Source organism: Sesamum indicum, linkage group LG10 (genome assembly GCF_026168435.1).
Source record: "Sesamum indicum cultivar Baizhima isolate 11 linkage group LG10, ASM2616843v1, whole genome shotgun sequence".
Lineage (NCBI taxonomy): Eukaryota > Viridiplantae > Streptophyta > Magnoliopsida > Lamiales > Pedaliaceae > Sesamum > Sesamum indicum.
Genome location: NC_142666.1, coordinates 17,287,320 through 17,313,214, shown reverse-complemented (window position 1 = coordinate 17,313,214; position 25,895 = coordinate 17,287,320). Strand labels below are relative to the sequence as shown.

Genomic DNA, 25,895 nt, shown 5'->3' with positions numbered 1-25,895 from the left:
AATTTTTTGATTAAATATCTGTCCTTTCTCTTGAACTAAAGAAAAAATATATATTTTTATGTAAGTCATAATTATTTTATTTTCATATATATATATATATATATATATGTGAGTATTTATATATAAGTCCCGGCTCAAACATACACGGAAATTAATACCATCACATCGCGCGCTGGCTCAAATGTACAAGGAAATTTATACCATCACATCGCAAGCCGGCTAAAGTGTAGAAGTAAATAACAAGTTATGTGTGCACCAAATATAATTAATTATAGTATTTATTGTTGTCGATATGATATCATACAACGTTAACTATTAGGTCATATTAGTAACATACATACAACTGAAAGGCAAAAGTTGATTTTCTGAAACTTCAAACTCAGCACAGCTTAGTTATTTGCTAAAAATAACGCACCAAATTTTACTTTTTTTTGTAGTGTTAATTTATTACAGATAGCTTCTGGCCATCAAACACAGTGGATTTTTCTTATGAGTTACTATTCCAGGCGAGGAATCCATATCAACGTCATCTTCCATCATTCCAGCCGGCAATTCCCAGTTGAACGAGTAAAGAAGATTAGCAAGCGCCACCTCCACTTCTGCAATCCCCAAGGCAATTCCAGGGCACACTCTTCGCCCGGACCCAAATGGAAGAAATCCGAAATCTTGCCCTTTAAAGTCCACGCTACTGTTCAAGAATCTTTCGGGCAAGAACTCATCTGGGTTCTCCCAGAAATCTGGATCTCTGCTGATTGCCCAAACATTTACATAAACTATGGTGTCAGGTTCAACTTGGTACCCATCTACGACGCAGGCTTTAGTTGTCAATCTGGGCAATGAGAGCGGAACTGGTGGGTACAGTCTCAGAGTCTCTTTCACGACTGCCTTAAAGTAGGGAAGTTTATGTATGTCATCTTCATCTACGCTGCCTTTCTTTTCGACCAGAGTTCTGATTTCTTGTTGCACTTTTTTCAGTACTTTAGGCTTCTTGATAAGCGCTGTCATTGCCCATGTTATTGTAGCTGCGCTTGTCTCTGTTCCGGCCACAAATACGTTCTGCAAGAACGAAAATATGATTAAAGAAAGATAATTTGCATTTTCTGACGATATTACCCGAATTGAAAGTGCTTTGTCTTGTACATAGTTTCAAGTAATGTGTAGAGTTTGTTCTAATTTGTTTATTCTCTACTTTTTCTTCAGCTGGAGATAATTTTGACGACAATGGTAGAGAATAAACATGAATGGGAGTAGTCTAAGGATGGCAATGGGTTCAGCTGTCAACTACATATTGGTGACTTCAATACGCGACGGTGTCCAATCTTGCATGTCCCAGAAAAATGAAAACACATCCACATATAATATGAGGAGAACTTCTGATTCAGATCCCGACTGGCCAGATTTGTGATAAGTGATATATGATTGAACAATATATATAACACATACCATGAGTACTCCCTTGATATGATCCCAATCAATTTGAACCGACGACGAACGGTCTTCCCTCAATTGAATCAGCAGATCAAGAATGTCCCCGTTCATGGACTCGGGCCTATTAGGGCTCAGATGCTCGTCAATCAGTTCTTCATAAAATGTATCCAGATCCTTAAACCCCTTCTCCAGCTGAGAAACCCTACCACAAAGCTTGTCAATCCACAACAGCCAAGGAAAATAATCACCAATGAAAATTTGCAGCATCAGCTCCTGCAGCTGCTCCAGAAGCCTGTCGAACCTTCTCTTCTCCGACCCATCCTCCTCATCGTACCTCTTCCCCAGTGCAAACCTAGATATCATGCTGCTCGACAATGACAACGCCATTTCATTAATATTAACGGGCTGATGAGCGTTGGCACTTCTGGAAATTTCTTTCACCATGCAGGCTACTTCGTCTTCGCGTGCAGGGCGGAAAGAGTTCACTTGTTTGAGCTATGAAGAGACGAAGAACGACTATTTTCCGCATTTCTCTCCAGTACTCTGTGTACGGTGAGTGGGCGATGTCGCGGTTGTTGTAAGAGAGCTTGCGCGTGCAAATAAAAGATGGCCGGCTCGAAAATGCGAGGTCGTTGTGCTTCAAAGCTTCTTTGGCCAATCGCGCCGACGAAATCACAATCACGGGCTTTCGGATGAGCGTCATAGACATAAGCGGGCCGTACTTGTCTGAGAGTTTTGCCAGGCGGAGATGGAGATTTGAGGGGTCGTATTGGAGCAAGTTCCCAAAGAAGGGAAGGCCTGGAGGCCCCGGAGGACGGCGGAGTTTACTGCCAGCCGGGCTATTGCCGCGTCTTCGGGCTAGTAGGAAAACAAGGATGATTAATGAGAGAGCTGCGAGGAGAGGCATCGACATTTTGAAGCTTAGTTTTATGAGGTGAGGCTGTTTTCTTGTGTTCGGTTTTGTGATTCAAAGTCCTGTTTTTATAGACGTGAAAGAGTTGACTTGGTATATAAATTAAGGGATAATTACACACCTTTTTAAAATTTAATGTAATTATACGTATATCTATCGTGGTTTGAAAAATTATAACTATTACCTCTGAAGTTTAGTTTCGTCCAACAAATAAGTTCATTCGTTGGTCAGAATTCACTGAATTTATTGATATTAACAAAAAAGATAAATAAAAATTGATATTTACCCTCGATTGACTTATTAGTGGCTTATTGCAAGTTACATATTTTTTTAGGACCAAATTACTCGAATAATAGTGAAAATATGCCTCCTCACATACATTAAAGTGTAAAGACATATAAGGATAATTTGATCATAAAAAATTTATTTGACTTACAATAGATCTGTAGTAAGTCAATAGAGGTAAATATAGATTTTTTTTCTTTTGATTTTTTTATTAATGTTAGCAAATTTGGTGAACTTTGACTAATAGAGGGTTTATTTGTTAGACGGAAGTAAACTTTAGGGGTATTAGATGTAATTTCTCAAATTAGAGGGTGTCCATGTATAATTACACTAAACCTTAGGAGAGGGGAATGTATCCCAAATTAATTATAACATATGTGAATCACACTAATATATAAATTTTGGTAAAATTACTCATTCATGAGTTGTATTATGATAATTTTTGGAAGCATTCATTTTAACTGCAGACATTTATTAACATTTTAATTAATCAATATTTATTACGTGTTCAAAATAATAACCATAAGTTTTAATTATTAACTAATGTTTTCGCTTCGCTAGCAGGAACAACTATTAATATAGCCATAGTTATAAATTAGTATTCTTTATAATTTTTTACTTTCATTCTGATAACTATTCGTGCCAAAATGTTATATTTTTTCTAATATGACATTCATGGTACTCACTAAATATGTACTTACACAAAAGAAAAAGAAAAAAAGATAATATTAACGACAAAACAATTAAATGATAATAATAAAATTGTCATTAAATGGTATTATTAATTTTTCAAATAATAAAAAATATTTGAAATTATGTTAAATCTCAAGAGATGCTGTAATTTATCCTTAATTATATCTATTAAGTGATAAGAATTTTTATTTAATCAATACAATAATTTTTAAAATTCTAATAAATATTGTCACTAGGAAAAACAAAATTCGCATGAATTAGTAACATGCAAATTGTGACAATAAATATAATTAATTGTCGCTGAATTTGCATTTTCAACAAGTTATCATTAGGACATATTGGTACGCATGAATAGACATATTTTCTGTAATTGTTAGCGTTATAGCTAAGGTTTTAGCTTTACTTGTAGAAATAATAATTAAAATCCATTGCAGAGTCGTGGTAATTATTTGTATTCGTTATATTTTATTTTTATGCTACCCATAGTAATTTATTTTAGCAAATATTTATATTTCTTTTAGTGTGTACAGAGTGAAAACCTAATACACAATTTTTTACTAATAATTATATTGTGATAAGATCAAAATTATTGTCACTTAACATATATTTTCAGTGGCAACTTTAAAATGATCACTTGATATTTTATCATTAGTATTTATATTTTTGTTATACGTAGTGTTAAGAAAATATTTTTATAAACTTAATTAACATGTAATTATGAAATTAAATATATGATGAAATTCAAAATTAGATAGTTCCTTTTTGTCATCCTTTCATCTACCAGGTGATATTGGGCTACCACGATAAGGTGCAATTAACACAATAATATATTATCCCCAACTTAAACCACGATTTAATGGGCTTAGGATTTTTTTTTTTTTTTTTTTTGGTGAGGATAAAGCAGTGATATATATAAATTTTCAAAACCAACAGTTACAAAAAAAAAAAAAAACGATCAGACCCGACAAGAGACCCTACTAAACAGTCTCTAAGAAAGACAAACTGAAATCAACCGAATCTAAGTAGAACCAGAACAAACTTGGGATAAAGACAGAAAACTTATTCAAAACTCTCGACTAAAGGAACTAACTATTGCAGAGGAGCCCCACCTTTAATCGATCGCTTCCCAAAGTTAACACAGTTATTACTTTCTTACACGCGCACTTACGGAAGAAAGTTTGGAACAACGAACAAAATATAAAACTATAAAACTCAGAAGTGAAAGAAAAGAAAGGAGCTAGAAGAGAAGAGACTCTCGTTTTTTTGGTGTGTCAAATGAAATGAACTTAAGCCCTATTTATAGAGCCATACATTAGTTGTTGGAAAAAATGGGACTCTATCCCATCCACAAAATCCAACGGATTTATGTTGATATTTTAGGAGCATGAATGGATTTAGGAGTCTTAGGTGATTAGGAGTCTAAAACCATTAGTCATTTCCAACAATCCCCCACAAATGACTAATGGAGATAAAGAATATGATTTCTGAGTGAATAAAGAAATATACTTAAGCTATAATATCTTTTGATTAAATTAATGCGTAGTGAAGTGAGGCAATCAATTTGGATAACAAAAGTGATATGACTCTTGAACTTTCGATAGCTCAAATTGAGACCCCCCACAATCACGTATGAATTCTTTGTGTTCGTTGTTCCGCGATAAAGTTCCGCTATTAATGGCCTTGCGCTTATACCTTGGGTTCTAATGAGCTCTAGAAAGAACTTTCATTTTTCTTTCATAGAAGGCGGTCCACCTCCACACTCATTTAGATAGCTTCGTCAAGTCTTATAGACCACTCAACAACTGAGCTATGAAGCTATCTTCCTGAACAAAGTCAGGGTTATCCATCAAGTCCTTATTAGAACCACCCCAAACACAGGCTATGGATTTATATGGTCATTACCATATTCCATTCTTTGCAAAGTTCTGTTGGCAAAAATATATGATGACCGACAAGAAAAACTGTAGTACATCTTAGGAAATTCACATACAAATTAAAACACAGTATTTAGTGCTGTAGCTTTCTCCATGCCATTATACTCCAACAAGACAAATATAAGACATTTTCATGAGAATCAGGACTTGATATTGGACAGAGTTTGAGATTTTTAGTTTCCCCAAGTCCACTAGCCCAGCCCCAACCCAGAAGCAATTTCAAAAGTATTAACTTCAGCAGATTACGCACAGATATTACCATCTCCCAAAGACCCAAACGACATAAGATCACAAGCACTCTCTAGCACAAGTCATATTTGATAGTAGCAAACAGTCAAAATGAAAAGGAAACTGTCTTAATTCTTCAACAATCACATCAATCGAGCAATAAGGCATGGAATCATCTGGGACTTGCTGCTCAATAAAGAAGAAAGCTTTTCTAGATCAGGCAACTGCATATGCTGGATGACTTGCCTCGAAATAAAAAAAAAATGTTAAGGCCCACACCAATGTTTAGAATAAATTAGTCCAGAGAGAATTAGATCATGTTCACGAGGCTAACACACCTTAAGATTACATTCGAAGTAGCTTGTTAGAAATTGACAGTAAGCAAATATGAAATAAACAATGGAGGTACAATGAAAGACCTTAAATCATGAAATGGATTAAAGCATAGTAATCTCTGATAAACAGAAAGGAAATAGAAAAAATCTAGTTTATGGAATAATACAACTCAGTGCAAATTAGATATTTGGACTTTGTACCCATACTGAAATTGAGTTTATAAGTAATGAAAGCTGGAAATTTGCACATCACCGGGTCAAAACTTTTCAATATTGACTAATTTCATCAACTTATTGGATATCATCATGCTCATCTGCTGGATAAAAACAATGGTTCAACCACATTGTATCACTTCTCATTAGAACACCTCTTACATTTGGATATAATGGCAATTAAGGAAAGTTAAACCACAAAATTCTTTCTCCCATATATTTATAGAGATCCCACCACCAAAAAATTGTGTAAACTATACGTGTTGATCATCCCTTAATCCATTGCTATAAACAATTTTATTTCCAATTTTTTACTCCACATTTGCTGGCCGAAAATAGTTATATTTCTGTCCACATTTAATCAAACACTTCCATTCACAGCAAATTAGTACCAACTACAGATATTCTCCATCTTTAAGAATAATACACCATAAAAGCACATTATTCCCCACAGCAAAACAATTGATTGCAGTCCTCTAAATTTAATACACTAAGACGTCAAATTTCCGAAACCAAAAATCGGAAAACATCAGGCCAACACACATTGCACGGGGCATACATAAAACTTCTCCTAGAATACAAAATTACTTTAACCAATACGTTAATGCCCTAAGCACGGAAAGAATAGCATTATTAAGCGCATAATACCAATGATCATGTATTAACCATCATTAGCAAAATCTCTGGCTGCAGATAACGAAAACCAAATCAACCGAGAACCAAACGCCAAAATATGATCTCAAACAAAACCACAAAATAATAAAATGTCTTTCAATTCTTTGGCAATATGATGTTGATGTACTTGATACTATAATTTCACTTTCAACTGTTGGAAAATAAAAGCTGTGCCGTGGAAAATCACTGCCTTGAAAGCGAAATTTCGGTACTACCATGGTGCAGATAGTATAAACCGATTGCTCCCCAAAGTTAACACAGCTAGCTATTACTTTCTTACACGCGCACTCGTGGAAGAAAGTTTGGAATAACGAACAAAATATAAAACTCAGAAGTGAAAGAAAAGAAAGGAGCTAGAAGAGAAGAGACTCTCGATTTTTTGGTGTGTCAAATGAAATGAACTTAAGCCCTATTTATAGAGCCATACATTAGTTGTTGGAAAAAATGGAACTCTATCCCATCCATAAAATCCAACGGATTTATTTTGATATTTTAGGAGCATGAATGAATTTAGGAGTCTTAGGTGATTAGCGTCTAAAACCATTAGTCATTTTCAACAATTGCATCCCTCGCCATTGCGCCAATACCCATCGCTGCTCCCTTATCAAACGTGGCCCTATCAAAATTGATCTTAACAGTCCCCGACGGCGGAACCTGCCAAGAGGAAGGTATCCAAGAAATGGACTGGCAGGAAGACGCAGCAAAAGTAGAAACTTGTAGAGGAGGTAAGCACTCACCTTCCGTCACTTTATGATTACGAGCCCACCAAATAGTCCAGCAGGTACAAAGAAAGAGGAGGAAAGCTTTGGCATCCAACTTCTGAGAGACCGACTAGTAAAACCAGTCAAGCATACCCCTCTGACTATTACAACAAAGATCAAACACCAAGGACTTGGCGAGCAAATGAGCAACATGCTAAGATATGAAGGGAGTCCTCTCGGTCATCAAGGCAGAACGGACAAGCACTACGGAAACCCGGAATACGCGTATCAAGTTTAGTCCCGGTCATAAAGCATCCAAACAAGCACGGCACACAAATACTTTCACCTTATTTAGATTTATGTACTTTAGAATAGATTTTGATGGAAGATAACTTTATAACAAACAATACATTTAACTAATTTTTTATTCTTTATATATTTTCGGTAGAGATGGATTTTGTAAGAAAAAGCAATCTACATATTTGATACAATGTCATAATTTTATAAAAGTAATCCTCATAAAATACAAATTTTGGTTAGTAAATATATTGTATGTGTAGGAAAATATTATTTTTATGATAATAAAAATAGATTAAAAATTCAAAACCACTATATATTACCTATTAAAAGTTGAAAGTTTTATTTTACGAATTTTTTTTTTATCAAGCAATGTATTGTAAAAGATTTTATTTAATTTTTAAAAAAATGATATAATTGTGAATAGCACGATTGTATGCGAGTACATACATATAACTGAAAGGCGAAAGATGATTCTCTCAAACTCCAAACTCACGACCACATTATTTATCCATTTAAAACACCCTTAATAATTCACTAAAAATAATAGCAACGTAACTTATTACAGATAGCTTTTGGCCATCAACCACAACGGATTTTTCTTATGAGTTACTACTCCAGGTGAGGAATCCATGTCAACATCATCTTCCACCATTCCGGCTGGTAATTCCCAGTCGAACGAGTATAGAAGATTAGCAAGCGCCAGCTCCACTTCTGCTATCCCCAAGGCCATTCCAGGGCACACTCTTCGCCCTGTCCCAAATGGAAGAAATCCGAAATCTTGCCCTTTAAAGTCCACGTCACTGTTCAAGAATCTCTCGGGCAAGAACTCATATGGGTTCTCCCAGAAGTTCGGGTCTCTACCAATCGCCCAGAGATTCACATAAACTATGGTGTCAGGCTCAACGTGGTACCCATCTACAACGCATGCTTTAGTTGTCACTCTAGCTGAGAGCGGAGCTGGTGGGTATAGTCTCAGAGTCTCTTTCACGACTGCCTTAAAATAGGCAAGTGTATGTATATCATCTTCATCTATGCTACCTTTCTTTTCGACCAAAGTTCTGATTTCTTGTTGCACTTTTTTCAATACTTTAGGCTTCTTGATCATCGCTGCCATTGCCCATGTTATTGTAACTGCGCTTGTCTCTGTTCCGCCCACGAAAACGTTCTGCAAGAATTGAAATATGATTAAAGATAGATTAATTTTCATTTTTTATTGATAAACCCTCCATTACCCGAATCGAAAGTGCTTTTTTCTTACACATAGTTTCAAGTAATGTCTAGAGTTTGTTCTAATTTGTTTATTTTCTACCTTTTGTTCAGCTGTAGACAATTCTGACGGTAATGGCAGAGAATAAATATGAAAGGGAGTAATCTATGGATGCCAAAGGGTTCAGCTGTGAATTACCTATTGGTGACCTACGTGACGTGAACACAAAAGGCCCAATCTTGCATGTCCCAGAAAAACATGAAAACACATCCACATGTATATATATGACACATACCATGAGCACTCCCTTGATATGATCCCAACCAATTTGAACTGACGACGAGCGGTCTTCCCTCAATTGGATCAGCAGATCAAGAATGTCTCCGTTCATGGACTCGGGCCTATTCGGGCTCAGATGCTCCTCAATCAGTTCTTCATAAAACGAATCGAAATCCTTAAACCCCTTCTCCAGCCGAGAAACCCTACCAGAAAGCTTGTCAATCCAACCCAGCCAAGGAAAATAATCACCAATGAAAATTTGCAGCGTCAGCTCCTGCATTTGCTTCAGAAGCCTGTCGAACCTCCTCTTCTCCGACCGGTCCTCCTCATCGTACCTCTTCCCCAGTGCAAACCTAGATATCATGCTGCTCGACAATGACAACGTCGTTTCATTAATATTAACGGGCTGATGAGCGTTGGCCCATCTGGAAATTTCTTTCACCATGCGGGCTACTTCGTCTTTGCGGGCAGGGCGGAAAGAGTTCACTTGTTTGAGCGTGAAGAGACGAAGAACGACTATTTTCCGCATTTCTCTCCAGTATTCTGTGTACGGTGAGTCAGCGATGTCGCGGTTGTTGTAAGAGAGTTTGCGCGTGCAAATGAAAGACGGCCTGCTCGAAAATGCGAGGTCGTTGTGCTTCAAAGCCTCTTCAGCCACTCGCGCTGATGAAATTACAATCACGGGCTTTCTGATGAGCGTCATGGACATAAGCGGGCCATACTTGTCTGAGAGTTTTGCTAGGCGGACATGGAGATTTGAGGGGTCGTATTGGAGCAAGTTCCCGAAGAAGGGAATGCCCGGAGGCCCCGGAGGACGCCGGAGTTTTCGGCCAGCTGGGCTATTGCTGCGTCTTCGAGCTAGTAGGATAACAAGGATGATTAATGAGAGAGCTAGTAGGAAAACGAGGGGCATCGACATTTTGAAGCTTGTGTCTAGTTTTGTGCTTCAAAGTCCTGTTTTTATAGGGGTGGATCCTCAATTCCCATAATGTGTGTTTCTTCTCCTGTTCCATTTACGTATTAACGCAATGTGAAAAATATTAAAATTAAAAACAGTGATAATTAGGTTCCTGGCCAAGATAGAGAAATTATTCAAATATTGTCTCTTTTGAAATTGACTTGTCAAGGCTAAAAGGAACAAAAGAAAAGAAAAAGTGTATTAAACAAGAGTTGATGTCGTGGACAACTTATGCATATTTTTTTTAAAAAAAACATTTAAGTAAATTCACGACCCGACATATTTTTATTATTTTTTTTATATAAATTATATTTATATAATTTTTAAATAATTAACCCCCTTTACAAAACTAGAATGCACGACTCACTTTAGTTTTTTTATTTAAAAAAAAAATTATTAATGGCACTAACGACTCATGCATATACTTTTATTTTAAAAATTAAATTTTATGTTGCTAGTGCCACTAACGACTGGAGTTGTTAGTAACACTGACAACTCAATATTTTTTATTTTTTGATTTAATCATTACTAAAATTAAGTACAATTGTTTAACAATTAATAATTTAATTTATTAATTACAATAATTAGTTATTAATTATTATTTTTATTTTATGATATTATAATTTTTATAATTAAAAATAAAAATACATTGAATACTTAATTATTTTAGAAGATGGATATAAGAAGCGGTAAAACAACCTAACATGTTTTGTTTCATCATCGAGCAAAAGACGTATACAAGAATCTAAAAATATATTCTACTGTGTAACTATGGAACATTAACTAATATAAACATACTTCATTCTGATTTTTTCTTTTTTTCAAAAATTACACACTTATAGTATTTTTGGTTTACTTCACGTTAACCAAATGCAATCCATCATTAAAATGTGATATTAGACCACACGATATTGAAGGATTAAATCTATTGTTGGACCACTAGTTCAGTACAAGGAGATAATATGGGAGTGGACATAGCTAATCCATTTACATTGCATACTTTAAACTTCTACCTCAAGATTGCTACGTGTCTGAACTACCGCAACAAGGTGATTTATGTCATTTGACTACATATATGCCAAGACATATATAGAGAAGGTTATTCAACATAGGTTGATTTTGAGGCATCACTCAAACATATGCATCTAGATAGAATCGAACTCTACAACATCATCAAGTCGGTTGCATATTCATATTGATTATGATGATCAAGAGCAAAACTATCCAATAGAGTCGATCTCTGCAATATCATAAAGTTGTTTGCACATTTATGTTGATTATGATGATTAAGAGCAAAACTAACTAATAGAACCAGTAGGTGAGGAAAGAAGAAGACCTTGATGTCAACGCCAATGGCACACTTGTTGAACTCGCGGCCATTATTTAAAATTTGCAACTATATCTAATTTTATAACATTACTGTTGTTACATTTTCTTTTGTTTGCATGTAAATTTTTCAATTTATTATTTGTTAAAAATTTAAATAAAATATTTAATATTTTTATTAATTCTTTCTAATTATAAAAATATTAAATAAAAAATTTATAATATTATATAATAAAAACAATTATTATAATTAAATAATATAATTAGTAAATTAAATTATTAATTATTTAATAATCATACTTAATTATTATTAAATAATAATTCAATTAAAAAAAATGTTGAGTTGTTAGTGCCACAACAACTTCAAGTCGTTAGTGCTACAACTTCAACTCATGTATATATTTTTGTCTTTTAATTTAAGTTTCAAGTCGTTAGTGCTACTAAAAACACATATATTATTTTTGAAAAAAAAAAATAAAACTAGAGAGAGTCGTTAGTGCCATTAACAACTCATATAGTATTTTTTTTCTTAAAAATAAAAGTAGAGGAAAGCCCATAATTAGGCGTGTTTAATAAAATCGCGAGATCACCTCAACTGACCAACCTAATATAAATTGTACCTCAATTAGCGCTTGGGTTAAAGGCGATTTGAATTGGTCTTTCACTAATTTATTTAATATGAGTTGATTGTAATATTAATTTATTATATTTAAAATATAATGATCGAATCGATGTATTTTATCTATTTATTGATATTTATTTAATTATATTTTTCTTTAAAAAAAAATAAAAAGAGGAGCGTGGGACTGATGAATAGTAAATGCTTGAGATAACGTGAAACCATACTTATAATTAACAAATAGCAACTTTTTAACTAATAGTCGATTAATTTAGGATGTGAGAAACACGACACTTATTATGTGATACTTTATGTGCATTAACATAGTATATGCACATGACAGCACATTAGTACGAATTAATAAGGGCAAGTTGTTCAAGATAATTATGTCTTATTAATTATAATACATTATGACGGGCTCTCCTAATTAAGATTTACTATAATTATATGTACGTTCTGGTTATTTAAAAAATTATAATTATTTTATGAAATTACAAAGATCTTAATAATATTTTATTGTGACAACTCATTGTAGGGACATTAATATAATTTCAAGAAAGTATTTGTAATTTTTTAAATAACGATTATATATTTTTAATTAAGATAGATCTCATAAAAATTCTATTATTACCTATTACTTATCTTATTATGAAATAATAAAGAAAGATCTTATTATAAGTGTGCTTATAAAATTATTATTTTTTTAATTATTTATTTTATTTAGGATAAATTATAATAAACTCCCCTAAAATTTATCATAATTATAAATACATTCTCATTGTTTAAAAAATTAAAAGTACCCTTTAAAATTAGTGGACGTCTAACAAATACCCCCTACAATTGGGTTTTCTCAGGGGTCATTTTTGTTAGACGGTCAATAATTTTAATTTAAAGTGTTAAAAGAAATGTTGTAGTTTCAAAGCTCAAGCTCAAAAATACAAAACTGTCGGTGAACTCTTCAAGTATGCACACAGTTCCGTGCTTGATGTAATCAGACATCTATATTATTATAAAAGAAAACATATTGATTGTATCAATTTTTAATTTGCTCATTTTACCTTTTTATTTATTTTATTCTTTAAAAAAAATACTTATAATAGTAATTTTAATATTTTTTTAATTATTTTATAATTATATATTCTTTACAAATTTTCATAATTTTAATGAGCCTTATTACAATTAGTTTTTTAAATGCTCACGAGAATCACGTGCAACAACTACTAGTTATTATAAAAGAAAACTTTTTGTCGTACCAATTTTTGAATACCCAAGTTTATCCTTTATTTTATTTCTTTTATTTAAAAGAATTTGGTCAAATTAGTAATTTAATATTTTTTAATAATCTCACAATTATATTTTTTTTTTTGTAAACTACCCACTATTCTACATTTATCTCACATTACTTTTCCATATTTATTACCATTTCTAATTATAATTTGTTTTTCTCACAATTTTTTTTCCTTATCATCGCTCATCAAAATTCATTTTATATGATCACGAAAATCGGGTGCAACGACAACTAGTGAAAATAAATTAAAAAAACTACTTGTGATGGACAGATTGACTACTGTGCATCATGAATAGAAAAGAATACACTCTAAGACATCTCTCTGAGTTCTCTAATTATTCCATTCATGGAGGCTATTATACACTTTCAGAACACATCAAATAGTAATGCTGGTTGGTTCCGTTCTTCTAAATCGGACAACGATTGAGTAGGGAAATAAATTGATGAATGAGATGAAATAATTTCTAGCTGCTTTTATAGTAGGGGAGAATAGTGTAAACAGTTTGCAGAACTGTGATAATGAGGCCAAGACTGATGATGTGCCAATACTTCTTCCATATCGGGGGCGAATAATCGCTAATCTTGAGCTTCACAACGCGAAGATTCTGATTATAGTTGTCCCTGGAAGCCAGCCCTCTCAAAATTCCAGGCAGTTTATGCTTATGTTTAAGGTTTCCCTGAATGACCCCTTTATCGGCAATGAGCTTGGCATCATCAGGCGTGGGGATTAGCTCGCTCATGAACCGAATGTATGAGCAGACCTCCCTTTGCCTCACACCCAATTTCTGGCTGATCTCGTAGTTTCTCAGAGACTGAAACATCAGCTCCGTGTCGTCTTCCATCAAGATGGGAGGCAAGTGAAGAATGGGATATCCATGGCAGAGGAACATAGTATTTGTGAAACAAATCCCTCTGCTGCCAATCCCTTCTGAAGGCCAAAAATGCATCCCTGATTGTTTCAAATCGGTGGCAGAAGATGATGTTGTCTCGTCAATGGCACCCGAAGTATCAGCTGTCTCATATTGAGCTTCCAAGTCCTCATGCTCTTCTTCTTCTTTTTGTTCTGTTGGGTCAAGTTCTGGGCCAAGAATCAGCAATTGGAGGCCATGAAGCAAATCGGTAGGCTGTTGCTGCTGCAGCCATAGCCATTGGATTCTTGAGGCAAAAACCTTTCCCCAAATCCCTTTAGCCGCTCTCGAAGCGCTCGACTTCTGAGCTTCCAGTTCAGGCAACAGAAGCAACTCGTACAAAGCCCTCCTGAAAAACTCCGATGGCTGCTTCCATTTCCCTGCCTTTATCACTTTCTGGAAGTAGCTTTGCTTTATTAGCTCCTTAAGCACCACTAGGGGAATTTGGTTTCCAACAAAAAACATGGCCTCAATCCAATTCTTCACATCCCTAAATCTCGGAGGGTTACTCCTCTTGGTAAATATTTCGTGATCAGCAGGATATCTGAGTTGCTGGGATCCACCGAGTAAATATAAGGCCAGTTGGAGGAAGAAACATCCATCCTCTATCATCATCTCCCTGAACTGAGGCCCCGTCAGGGATTTAGTTACTCCATCATCAGCATAGCAAGATTTTGCTTCCTCTTCGATTAATCTAACTGCAGATGTGTAGATCCCAATGGTTACTGCGGGCCTCTCGTCCGAGTTCTTCTGCACATGCTCCCAAGACTCCAATTTATATTTGTAATATTTATCTTCACTTCTAGCGTAAATTGGACCAAATCTAAAGTGATCTTCTTTGAGTTGGTAGATTTCGTTGTCATCACCATCATCGTCCATCTCTTGCAGCCTGCATATCCGCCGACGATGCCTTTTCATTTCGACCAGTGGCCGGGTTGACTCACCCTGGACCCCGAACGTTGTTCTCATTTCACGCACATACTCGTCCCACACAGGCGCTGGATTTTGCCTCTTCATGTACTTCTTATGCCAACGGAGAGCATCACCTTCCATGTGAATTGAGGCTAGTCTCACTTTCAGCTCGTCGGGTGTGTTCTTGTAAACCTGGAAGAATTGGTCGCACTTGTAAATCCAGCCACTGAAGTCCTCGCCAGAAAACCTGGGGAACTCGATCCGGGGCAGCATCGCCGAATTGGCGGATGAGTTGCTGAGTTGCTCAATCTTGAGGCCGAGCTCGTAAACCCGATTGCTCAGATCCTGAATGCATTTCGTCTGGCTATTCTCCGTCGTCTCTTCGTGCAGACCCAAAGCTTCCTCCATATATATCTATGGATTTGAAGACCACAGCACTGATGAACAACCCTTCTTCAAGGATAACTATAACTATTCAGATGGGTGTACGCGGAAGACTTCAAGGAGAATGGCAACTGTTACTTTTTACCAAGATAAATAAATTGATGAATATAAAATAGTAGGTACCTCTAATTAAACAAATATTGATCCAGAAAATGCAATTTAAGATGTGGTCCGGTCTAGGTGTCTTCAGAAAACGATTAAGCCGGCCGAATATTACTATATATATTATTATAGAATATAGATAGTATCGGTGGTTAGAGAAGGAAAAGAAAGAAGCAGCTGAAAGGCAGAACAAAAGTACAGAAGACAAGAGAACTGAGAAGAGAAGAGAAACGAACGGCAACACGCGCGTCCACTCTCCAGCCGGCGGTAGAGCTCCCTCCACCAATCTTCTCCATCGGTAGGTACTTTGCTCTTCAAAAAATTTGACTTATAATTTTTGCTTTGAAGGTGTTTGATGAAATGCCTAATAGAAATTTTTTGTTTGATTGATTGATTCATTGATTGTGTGCTTGAATTTGTATTAAAGTGATTTCACACTATCAGATCTACAAGTATTGAGGTTGAACTTTGAAGTGATTTTACAATTTACGAGAAAAAAAAACTATTTTTCGATTTTAACCGAACCGAAACCAAATAATAAAAATCTCGAACTGAATTTTCTATTAATCGAAATGCACAGGCCTAGTCCAGTGTGGTTTAATGATACAAACCATTTGGTAGTACTGTACAAGTCAATGGAAAATTCTTGTTCCGACCCGACTCGGTCAAACTTAAATCAATTATATATGACTAGTGTAATACACTTATCGTATAATTAGTGTGGAGTATAGAAACAGTGATAATCATATAACAAGTATGATATACTTGATCTGTAATTAATTTGATTTGATCAATCCTGATTCCATCAAATTTTTTTCACAAGTCATCTAGTGATATTTAGATAGCTATGTATTCATATGTATGGATTGATTCAAATTAGAATTTACTTAATTCAAAGCCAACGACTTAAAATTAGAATTTGGTTCAAGTACATTTGACCCCTCTATGATATTGGAATTTAAAAAAATCTTCCTATAAAAAACAAAAGAATGCAAAACCCCCCCTTATAATTTTTAAAATATTGCGAACACCCCCTTGAAATGAGAGGTGCATGACACGCACAAATTTAATATATTTTTTATTTTGTTAATAATTAAAAAACATTTTTAGCCTTGTTATAAAATTATTAAATATCATGTCATACAGAAAAGTGGTTCAAATCTCATCAACAATATATCTACTATTCATATTTGTTTTCACTTGGATCTATGATTTACATTTAATCTCTTCTAATTAATGGTTCAAATTTATTTATAATATAGTTTGATATATCTGTTTTAATATAGAAATAAAAGTCCATCAGCACTCATAAACCACGATTAATGATATCGTTGCGTTAATTTTTATGAAGTTAAAAATGTCTTTCATGATAAAATAATAACTTATTCAATTTTACAAATTTTATATTAATTGATCAATTTTTCTTCTCTTTCCTTCTTTTTATTAATGTAATGTATTAGTTATATATTTTACTCTTATTTATAATATATTTTAGACTGTGAAAGATTATTTATTATATGCAAGCAAGGAAGCGTGCCACAACGGCTAGTAATATAAAAAATATTTTGTATTTTGATTTTTAGTCATTTATCTTTTTAAGATAGAAAATATATCGTGTAATTTTTTTATTTTTCGTAATTCTTATTCTTTAGTTATCGGAGTTTGCAAATGTTACTAAGAAAAGTGTGTGTCCTCACATACTTTTTTAATTTGGAAACTTTATTCTCATTGATGAATTTAATGATTTATTTTGGTGTGTTATTTCAGTTCCACTTCACAAGTAAAAACAAAATTATTAATTTTTTGGGTAAATTACAATTATTTTTTCTTAAATTTGGATAATTACGAATGTCATTTCGTTGTTTGAAAAGTTACAAATAGTTCTTTGATGTTTGATGAAATTATGTAATACTCAGATGAAAGTATGAAATTGTCAACTCTGTCGTTATTGATTTTTTTTAAAAAAAATAAAAATTTGTATAAAAATCGAATGGAGTATATGAAAAAAATAAAAAATTATAAAAAATCATCCACTTATTCAATAAAAAAGAGTTAATTTTTTGAAAAAAATAAATAAAATTATAATTTTTAGTCCATAAGAGTATTTTGGTCAATTTACCACAAAAAATAGATAAAAACCTTAAAAAAATTAATAGAATGAACTAATTATTTGACGGATATTAGAATTAGGAGAATATTAATAAACATTTATAATTATGTTAAATTTTAAGAATGATAATTGTAGTTCCCTTTATTTTTTAGGTTGTTCCTCCGAGTAAAGACTTGCATTGATACTGCAACACTGCAGTATTTGTGGATTATTTTAAAAAAAATTATAAATAAATAAGCCCACCAAACAGTCCAGCTGCACATGTAACGTTTTGGAAACTTCAAAGGCCAATTAGAAATTTTGTAGAGGCGTTAGGCATTGAATATAATTTTATATTTAATTTCTTCTAATTAATTTTTTTACAACGGCTCTTTCTAAGACTTGCAAGAAATTTGGATCAAAGTCCAAAGTCCAAAGTCCGCTGAACCAGCAATTTTTTAAAATAATTATTTAATACTGTTCAGTGACTAATTGTTTAATGTTGGGTGAGAGAATGCAGCCAAGTTGCAGGTTACCACATTGTCAATGTCGTCTTCGACTCTCGTTCCCGGACATCAGATTGCTTTTTCCTCTTCCTTCCCACCATTGTCGACGTGCTAATTACTTGATATAGCTTTCGGTCAGCTGCGATGGCGGAGGACATCGCGGTTTCCTTTCTTCTCGAAAAGGTTTCTGAACTGCTGAGAGAGAAGGCGAGGGAGCTTTCGAGATCACCGAATGAGGTGGCCGGGAAGATCGGACGAATAGAAGACTTGCTGAAGATGCTACCATCTCCCGTGAATAATTCTCGGGATAGACTAACTTCGGACTACAGGGTCCGCCTTCAAAGGGACACTAATGCCATTATATACAGGTTTGCGATTGTGAAGGAGAATTTTGGCATCGTAGTGGCCACTCAAGGAGGATGGTTCCTTAGATTTTTCAAGAAATTGGTCTGTGTGAGAATAGATCTTCGTGAAATCTATACAGAGATTATAGAAATCGAAAACGAGATTAATCACCTTCTTGAGATTGATAAAGAGTTAAGTAGGAGAAATGGCGCTGGCCAAGAAGAAAGTTCAAGAGCAGAATATGTGTCAAGCCACACAATATATGAGGATTTTGTTGGAATGGCGGACGAGATAAACGAACTGCGGTCATATATAATGAAACCGGAGTACAGGGCTATTGGGATATGTGGGATGGGCGGATTAGGCAAGACCGCAGTCGCTAAGAGATTGTTCAATGATCACCAAATCAAGAATCATTTCGACGCTGTTGCCTGGGTACATGTATCCCAAGATTTCCAGCCAATAATGATTTTCGAACATCTGTATATGCAACTTTATCCACGATATAGAGGGCGCATATTAGACATTGATGAAGCAGAGTTGAGCCAACGGGTTTACAGAATCCAACAAGAAAGCAGATGCCTGATTGTTCTGGATGGCATGTGGTCGTCGGATGCTTGGGAAAGCCTGCGGATCGCCTTTCCATCGGGGGAGACGGGTAGCAAAATATTGATCACAACTCGGGTCAAACATGTGGTGGAAACTGTGGAAATTGTGGCTGCAAGGAGATACATCCACAAATTGAGGTGCTTAACCCCGGACGAAAGCTCTGAGTTATTTTTGAAGAGCGTCCTCTCGACAGCCGTACCAGGTCAGTCAGCTTTTCGGCTTTGCCAAGATGAAATTAAATCATGAATTACAGCTCTGCAAAGCCTTTTATTTTTTCTTTCTTCCGAGAATAACATTTTCTTTGGTGAAGATCATCGTCTTGCGAAGGGCCAAAATCGCCATTATTTGACGACGAAAAATGAAATTTTAGTCGAGTATGAATAATGGTATTCTCAGTACTGCATTTTTTTTAAAGATAAATTATAAGAAACTTTTTTAAGGTTTGTTATAACTATAAATATATCCTCACTATTTAGAGAGGTATATATACCTTCTAAAGTTATAATTATCGCTTGCGATAGCTTATTGTAAGGAGGTATTTATGAAAGTATTTGTAATTTTTCAAATAATGAGAAAATATTTGTAATAGAGCAAATCTCTTGCGAACCCTTTATAATTTATCCATTTTTTTTTAATTTAGTCTTCTACTTTTAAATTGTGAGAAATTATAGTTATTTTTCAACTAATTTAAAAACTTGCATGTGATTTGCATATGACCAATTTAAATTATGTTTTTAGTCTTGTGATTAAGAGGAGTTTTCATTTTTAGGATTTGGGATTTTTGATTTTGCATAAATTAATTTACAAATTAAAATTGCTATTTAATTTATATGCAAATCATATGAAATTTTTCAATCAAATTCCTAAATTATAAGACTAAAATTCCAGTTTTTCCAAATTGGACTGCTTTGTTTAAGATCTCGATTAATTGTAATTGCTTGTTCCGGGGCTCCAGGTTGTAGGCCAGTAGTCTCATAACTAGCTTAGGTTTCTCCCGATTTATTGATTCTCATTATAATATTGGCAGAGTTCAACTCAGTAGACTGGATCATTGGCCTGAATCGGTGCTATACTTCGTACTTTGCTTTATATATGCACCCTACCCTAGTATAGGGAGTGAAGCAAATTGCACTTTTGGTTTCAAAGTTTATCAACTTACACATTTAATTTTATAGGCTTAAAAATTATAGCATTTAAGTAAAATAGATGTTATAAATTTTTATTTTATAGGATTAAATATGCTATAATTTTTATCTTATAGAATAAAAACGTTATAAATTTTTAGCCTATGAAATCAAATGTGCTAAATTCATAAACTGAATGACCAAAAGTCAGTACAAGAAAATATAATATTAGCGATATACTATCAAGTAATAATTTTAAAGTTATCATTAATAATATATATTAAGTGATAATAATTTTTATCTTATCACTATATAATTATTAGTGACAAAAAATGTGTATAAACTTGTTACTATATACAATTAGTGACACACTATAGTGATAACATAAAATAGTGAACTATTATTTGTTGTCATTAGATCATCACTATACATGAGTCACTAATTATATGTAGTGACAATTTTGTACATTATTTTTTGTCATCATTCATGTTAATAATAATTGATGTGTGCAATTTTAGCACGAATTCAAAGTTCTTGGATCTTGATGTTGGATTTGGACTAATTGAGTGAAAGCTCTTGAGAAAGAGGACCTGCAAAACAAAAAGTTAGCACTTTGATGCTTAAGTTAGTTCTAAATTTAAGAATAGATGAATATAAGAATGAATTATGACGAGAAATTATGATAAAAGTGATAATTCTGTGTATAAGAAGACGAAATTAGAGTAGTAGAGTAGCAGTAAGAGGAGTTCTCGAGTGTGGAAGAGGATATCTGTTGAGGGGTACCCTCCCCTATTTATAGAGAAGGAGTCCCTCTGTACCAAGAGTTTCGGTGAGAGGGTTCCGTATGCCCAGCGAGGATGTCGGGATTCAGGAGGGGATAATGTTCCACCTTATCCATTTCTTAAGCAGCAAGTCTTTGGATGAAGGCGACTCCTTTTTTGTGCGAACTCCTACCTGGTAGTGAGTCCTCTTAGGCTGAAGAGTCCAACCCCTTGAGGGCACCTTCTTCCCATTGAGCTGACCTTAGAAAGATGCAGCAGGCCTTCGTACTGGGCCTCCTTCTTGAGCTAGACTTTGCAGACTTCATCCTTTGACAGATTTTGGGATGGGGGCTCCTCCTTAGGCCGAGTCCAGCGAGCCTCCCTATTAGACTGATCTTGAGGAAATATGCCTCATTCCTTTGTCAATTTGTTTTCTGGGGCATCAGCCAAGGTCGCCCGCCTATGTACTTTCTATGGGGCACCTACCTAGGCCGCCTATCAAGTGTTTTTGGGGCATTTCATGACTTGGGCCTCTTAGGATGTTACGGGCCTCTCGTTTTTTTCTTCTTTTTGGATCGTTTGGGCCTCTTTGGGCCAACCTATTTTTATTCACATCAATATAATTATTAAAATTATGAAATTTCTTATTGTGGCAAAATAAACAGTCTCGTCACTAAATATATAATTAGTAACAATATTAAAATTATCACTTGGTGTTTTTTGTCACTAATCTTCTATTTTTTGTAGTAAGTGCAACATTTTTGATCGTGTGGGACTAAAACTGTGTTAGGAAATGGATCGGGTTAAGATGGATAACAGGTGGAATATGAAGGCGATAAAAGACACACGAATTTGTTAACCCAGCTGGATATAAATCCTACGTCTGGGGGCGATACCAAGCCAGGAGAAAACACTCAAAGAGGAGGAAAATTGAGAAGTACAACACACACACACTTGTATGCAAGTCTTCACCACACGTGAAAGACAACACTCACCCTCGTCTCAACTCTTTCTTTTCTCTCTACTCTATTCTACTCTACTCTGCTTTGCAAAACAATGCTAATAAGAGTAGTATATATATAGCCATGATTTATCCTTTTTCCAACTCAACTTGGGATTTCTAAGTTGAATCAGGTTATCCTTCTCCAACTCAACTTTGAATCGGGTTATCCTTCTCCAACTCAACTTGGGATTTCTAAGTTGAATCAGGTTATCCTTTTCTTCTTCAAATCAATCTTCAAAACTTAACAAACTGCAATTTTCCCATAAGGAGTGTTTGCGAGTAAGTGAATTCTTTGAAAAAAGTTGGAAGTTGTAGCAAAATCAAAAGCGGGTATTGTTTGTAAAAAGTGAAAAATAGATAAAAACTAAATTGGGTAGTGTTTGGAGAAAAAAAATACTTTTTAAACAAGCTTAATTGATTAACGATTGTTTTGTTCCTGTGTGTTAAAAAGATATTATTTTTGCTTAATATTTGCGCTTACTTTTTGATAATAATAATTATTTCCCCTCAAAAAATAAGAAATTTTATTTCAATTAGTATATCTCATATTTAATTTTTTATAATATTTATCATTTATATTATTAAAATATTGAGTACTAATAAGAAACTTAATATTTAATTCAATAATGCTACCACTATGTAATATATCTGTCATTCTTATACACAACAACTTCCATGATGGCCAAAAAAAATGTTAATTAATCTTAGCAATTTCATTTGTAATTTTTATGATATAGGAATTATATTAAATATGTGAAATTATAAATTTTGTTAGTGATAAATTATTCAAATTTCTGAAGACTCTAACATCAACTATAGATGAGCAATTTTGAAAATAAATTAAAAAGGATAAATTTAAAATAAAATTATTATAATGACAGGAAAGTGGATTTAAAAGAAATTTAAATTTTTTGAGAAAAAGCCAAAGTGCATTTTAAAACAGTTCCATCAGCAAAAACAATAACATCCCTGACATCTTAATTATGAGCATTCTTTTGAAACTAGAAGTTGAAAAATATGTTTCCAAAACTCTCGCAAATACCGACTTGTATATTTATGACTACTTTTTTATACATGTGCATCGCCAATGTGAAGTGTAAATTAAGATGAGAAACATTGATAAATAAAAAGGATCCAAATTGGTTGGCTATTACTTATTGTCATAAGCAATTTTAGGACAATTGTTTACTACTGACAAGGCTACGAAACTGATAGCATCGTCCTAACCCTGTTAATATACACTATTTGGTATGTATATTTTAGATAATTCATTAAGAACTAAATTTTCGTTGCTAAATTCATTAGCAAGTAAATTTAGTATTAAATAAAAGTAGATTCGCATTGAAAATTTTAATTACTAATTAGCTTGATGTTGATTTATTTCGGTAGCTGTCGAGCCATTTCCTCGTAGTTTAGTTTAGTCTTTGTAATGTGAAACCTCATTTTTGCAGACATTGGAGACAACAGAATAGTTGAGGAGATGGGGAAGGAGATGGGAAAATGTTGTGAAGGCCTGCCGTCAGCTATCCTCGAATTCATAGGCTTTATGGCGAGAAAGCATAGCTTGGAGGAGTGGGTGGAAGTGCATAAAAACCTCCAATCTTTTGTTAGGAGGAGCCTGGATCTTGGAGCTACCTTACAAAGATTAGCTTTGAGTTATGATAACTTGCCACATTTTCAGAGACCATGTTTTCTTTATTTGGGGTATTTGCAAGAGAATTCTCGGATAGAAGCAGAAAAGTTGTACTTGTTGTGGTTAGCTGAAGGATTTATATCACTAGAAGACAACGGAAAAGACGAAACATTATTGAATGCGGCAGAAAGATATTTGGATGACCTTGAACAAAGAAGCATGATTGAGGTGCATGAAGAGGAAGTGCCTACTGTCACAAGGTTGAATTCTTGCCGACTTAGTGAACTGATGCGAGAACTATCTCTTGCAAAGGGCAAAGACGATGAGTTTTTCAAAGTTGTGGATTTTGGATGCGGAATGCAGCAGGTGACTGGATCGTCTTCCTCATGCCGACTTTCCATAAATTTGGACAAATACGAACATAAATATGTTTTCAAAGTAGAGAAAGCTGAAAAGAAGAAAATGAGGTGTCTTCTAATTTATGCGAAGGAGAACCAGAAAGAACTGGTCTGGCCTCAATCGTTGTCTAGTTTAGTGAAATTTCAATCTCTAAGAGTCTTAGATTTTATGGGAATCCCCTTTCAAGAGACAAAACTACCAAAAGGTATTGGCTTACTAGTCCATTTGAGGTACTTGAGCTTTAAAGGTTGTAATTTGCCGAAGCTACCATCATCAGTTGGAAAATTGAAGTTCTTGTATGTTCTTGATCTGCGGGTTACAAAGAAAATGATCATACCAGATGTCCTTTGGAAGTTGAAAAAGTTGAAGCATCTATATTTTCCATCAACATTTGAAACAGATGGTGCTCCTAAATTAAGACTTGATGGCTTGTTAGAGCTCGAGACAGTTACCAACCTGGATGTGAACATGTGCAATGTTAGCGATCTCCTCCACTGTTATAACTTACGCTACCTAGCTTTGAGTGTAACTGAGAGTCTTGAGGAGATTGAACGTGTTGTAGAACGAATGAACATGAATTCAGGTGTTCATTTTCTCCGCACTTCCCTGGAAGTAAGGGAATTTGATTGCTATACGGAAGAAAGAATTTCTGTCTTGAGACAACTTATCGGATGTCAGTCTCTCATTGTCTTGTGCTTGGGGGGCCACATAGGTCGGCTACCGCTTCACGATGAAATCTCTTCTAATCTTGCCAAGATTGTTCTCATTCGTTCAGAACTTATGGAAGATCCAATGACAACGCTGGAGAAACTTCCTAATTTACGTGTATTGGAACTGGATGTTGATGCTTTTAAAGGGAAAGAGATGACCTGTTCAGCATCGGGCTTCACTGAGCTCAGAAGGCTAAAGCTCTCAAATTTGCGGTACTTAGAGAAGTGGATTGTGAAAGATGGAGCTATGCTCCGGCTTTCGACTTTAACCATTGTTAATTGTGAGAAACTGATCATGCTGCCTGAGGAATTACAATTTGTTCATCATCTCCAGCAAATGACAGTCTCAGGAATGCATCAAAAATTTAACGACAGCATTCGGATGGTAAAAGGCATGGTGGAGAAAGGCATGAACCAGGTCCAGCATGTGCCTTCAATCACCATTGAAAATTAATGAGCTCCATACATGTTACCACTCATGAGGTAATTCAAATAACTTCATATCAAAAGAATTTGAAATCCATGGAGATTGCATAAAATATAGTGCACCATGGGAGTTGAAACATTGAAATATCCTTTGTAATATGAACTTTTTTAATACAGGGATGTGAAATGCCTTGTTACTTCTTATCCATAAATCTAGATGTAGTCTTAGTATTTTGTGCATCCTTTCGACAACTTACATATTTCTTCTTCGGCAATGACATGAATTTTTGTCTGGACAAAATTTTAATGCTGTTCTCATTGAAATATAGATATGAATTGCCTTCACCAAAAGACAATTCAGATTTCATATCAAGTTTGATTGGAGCTACAATTTGTGATAGTTTCTGGGGTTATGTATGGAGTACTTGTAGGCTTGTTTAGTAGAGTTTTTAGGAAAAAATACAAGCAATCTCATTATGATTGTAAACGAGTAAATTACTTCCTCATATAAAAAAAATAGCAATTTAACTCCCGTATTTTTT

The 25,895-nt window shown here is 34.4% G+C and overlaps 3 protein-coding genes across 4 annotated transcripts; 1 reads left to right on the top strand and 2 right to left on the bottom strand.

Moving 5' to 3' along the window:
- Positions 1-260: 260 nt before the first annotated feature.
- On the bottom strand, positions 261-2,412 carry LOC105172045 (5-OH-xanthotoxin synthase-like). The gene is made up of 2 exons (XM_088886051.1): positions 1,444-2,412; positions 261-1,056 (listed from the first exon to the last, which is right to left on the bottom strand). Exons 1-2 carry the CDS (start codon positions 1,870-1,872, stop codon positions 448-450), a joined length of 1,038 nt encoding a protein of 345 aa, XP_088742177.1. The 5' UTR covers positions 1,873-2,412; the 3' UTR covers positions 261-447.
- A 5,743-nt stretch (positions 2,413-8,155) lies between these two features.
- Positions 8,156-10,139, bottom strand: LOC105172046 (6,7,8-trihydroxycoumarin synthase-like). Its single transcript, XM_011093386.2, has 2 exons — positions 9,208-10,139; positions 8,156-8,870 (listed from the first exon to the last, which is right to left on the bottom strand). Exons 1-2 carry the CDS (start codon positions 10,108-10,110, stop codon positions 8,265-8,267), a joined length of 1,509 nt encoding a protein of 502 aa, XP_011091688.2. The 5' UTR covers positions 10,111-10,139; the 3' UTR covers positions 8,156-8,264.
- A 5,766-nt stretch (positions 10,140-15,905) lies between these two features.
- LOC105171865 (putative inactive disease susceptibility protein LOV1) lies at positions 15,906-25,644 on the top strand. 2 transcript variants are annotated; one of them, XM_011093114.3, is made up of 3 exons: positions 15,906-16,046; positions 18,358-19,499; positions 23,637-25,644. In XM_011093114.3, exons 2-3 carry the CDS (start codon positions 18,488-18,490, stop codon positions 25,379-25,381), a joined length of 2,757 nt encoding a protein of 918 aa, XP_011091416.2. In that variant the 5' UTR covers positions 15,906-16,046; positions 18,358-18,487; the 3' UTR covers positions 25,382-25,644. The 2 variants fall into 2 exon arrangements, with proteins under 2 accessions (XP_011091416.2, XP_088742036.1); XM_088885910.1 differs by having other exon boundaries at positions 15,911-16,050.
- Positions 25,645-25,895: the final 251 nt, after the last annotated feature.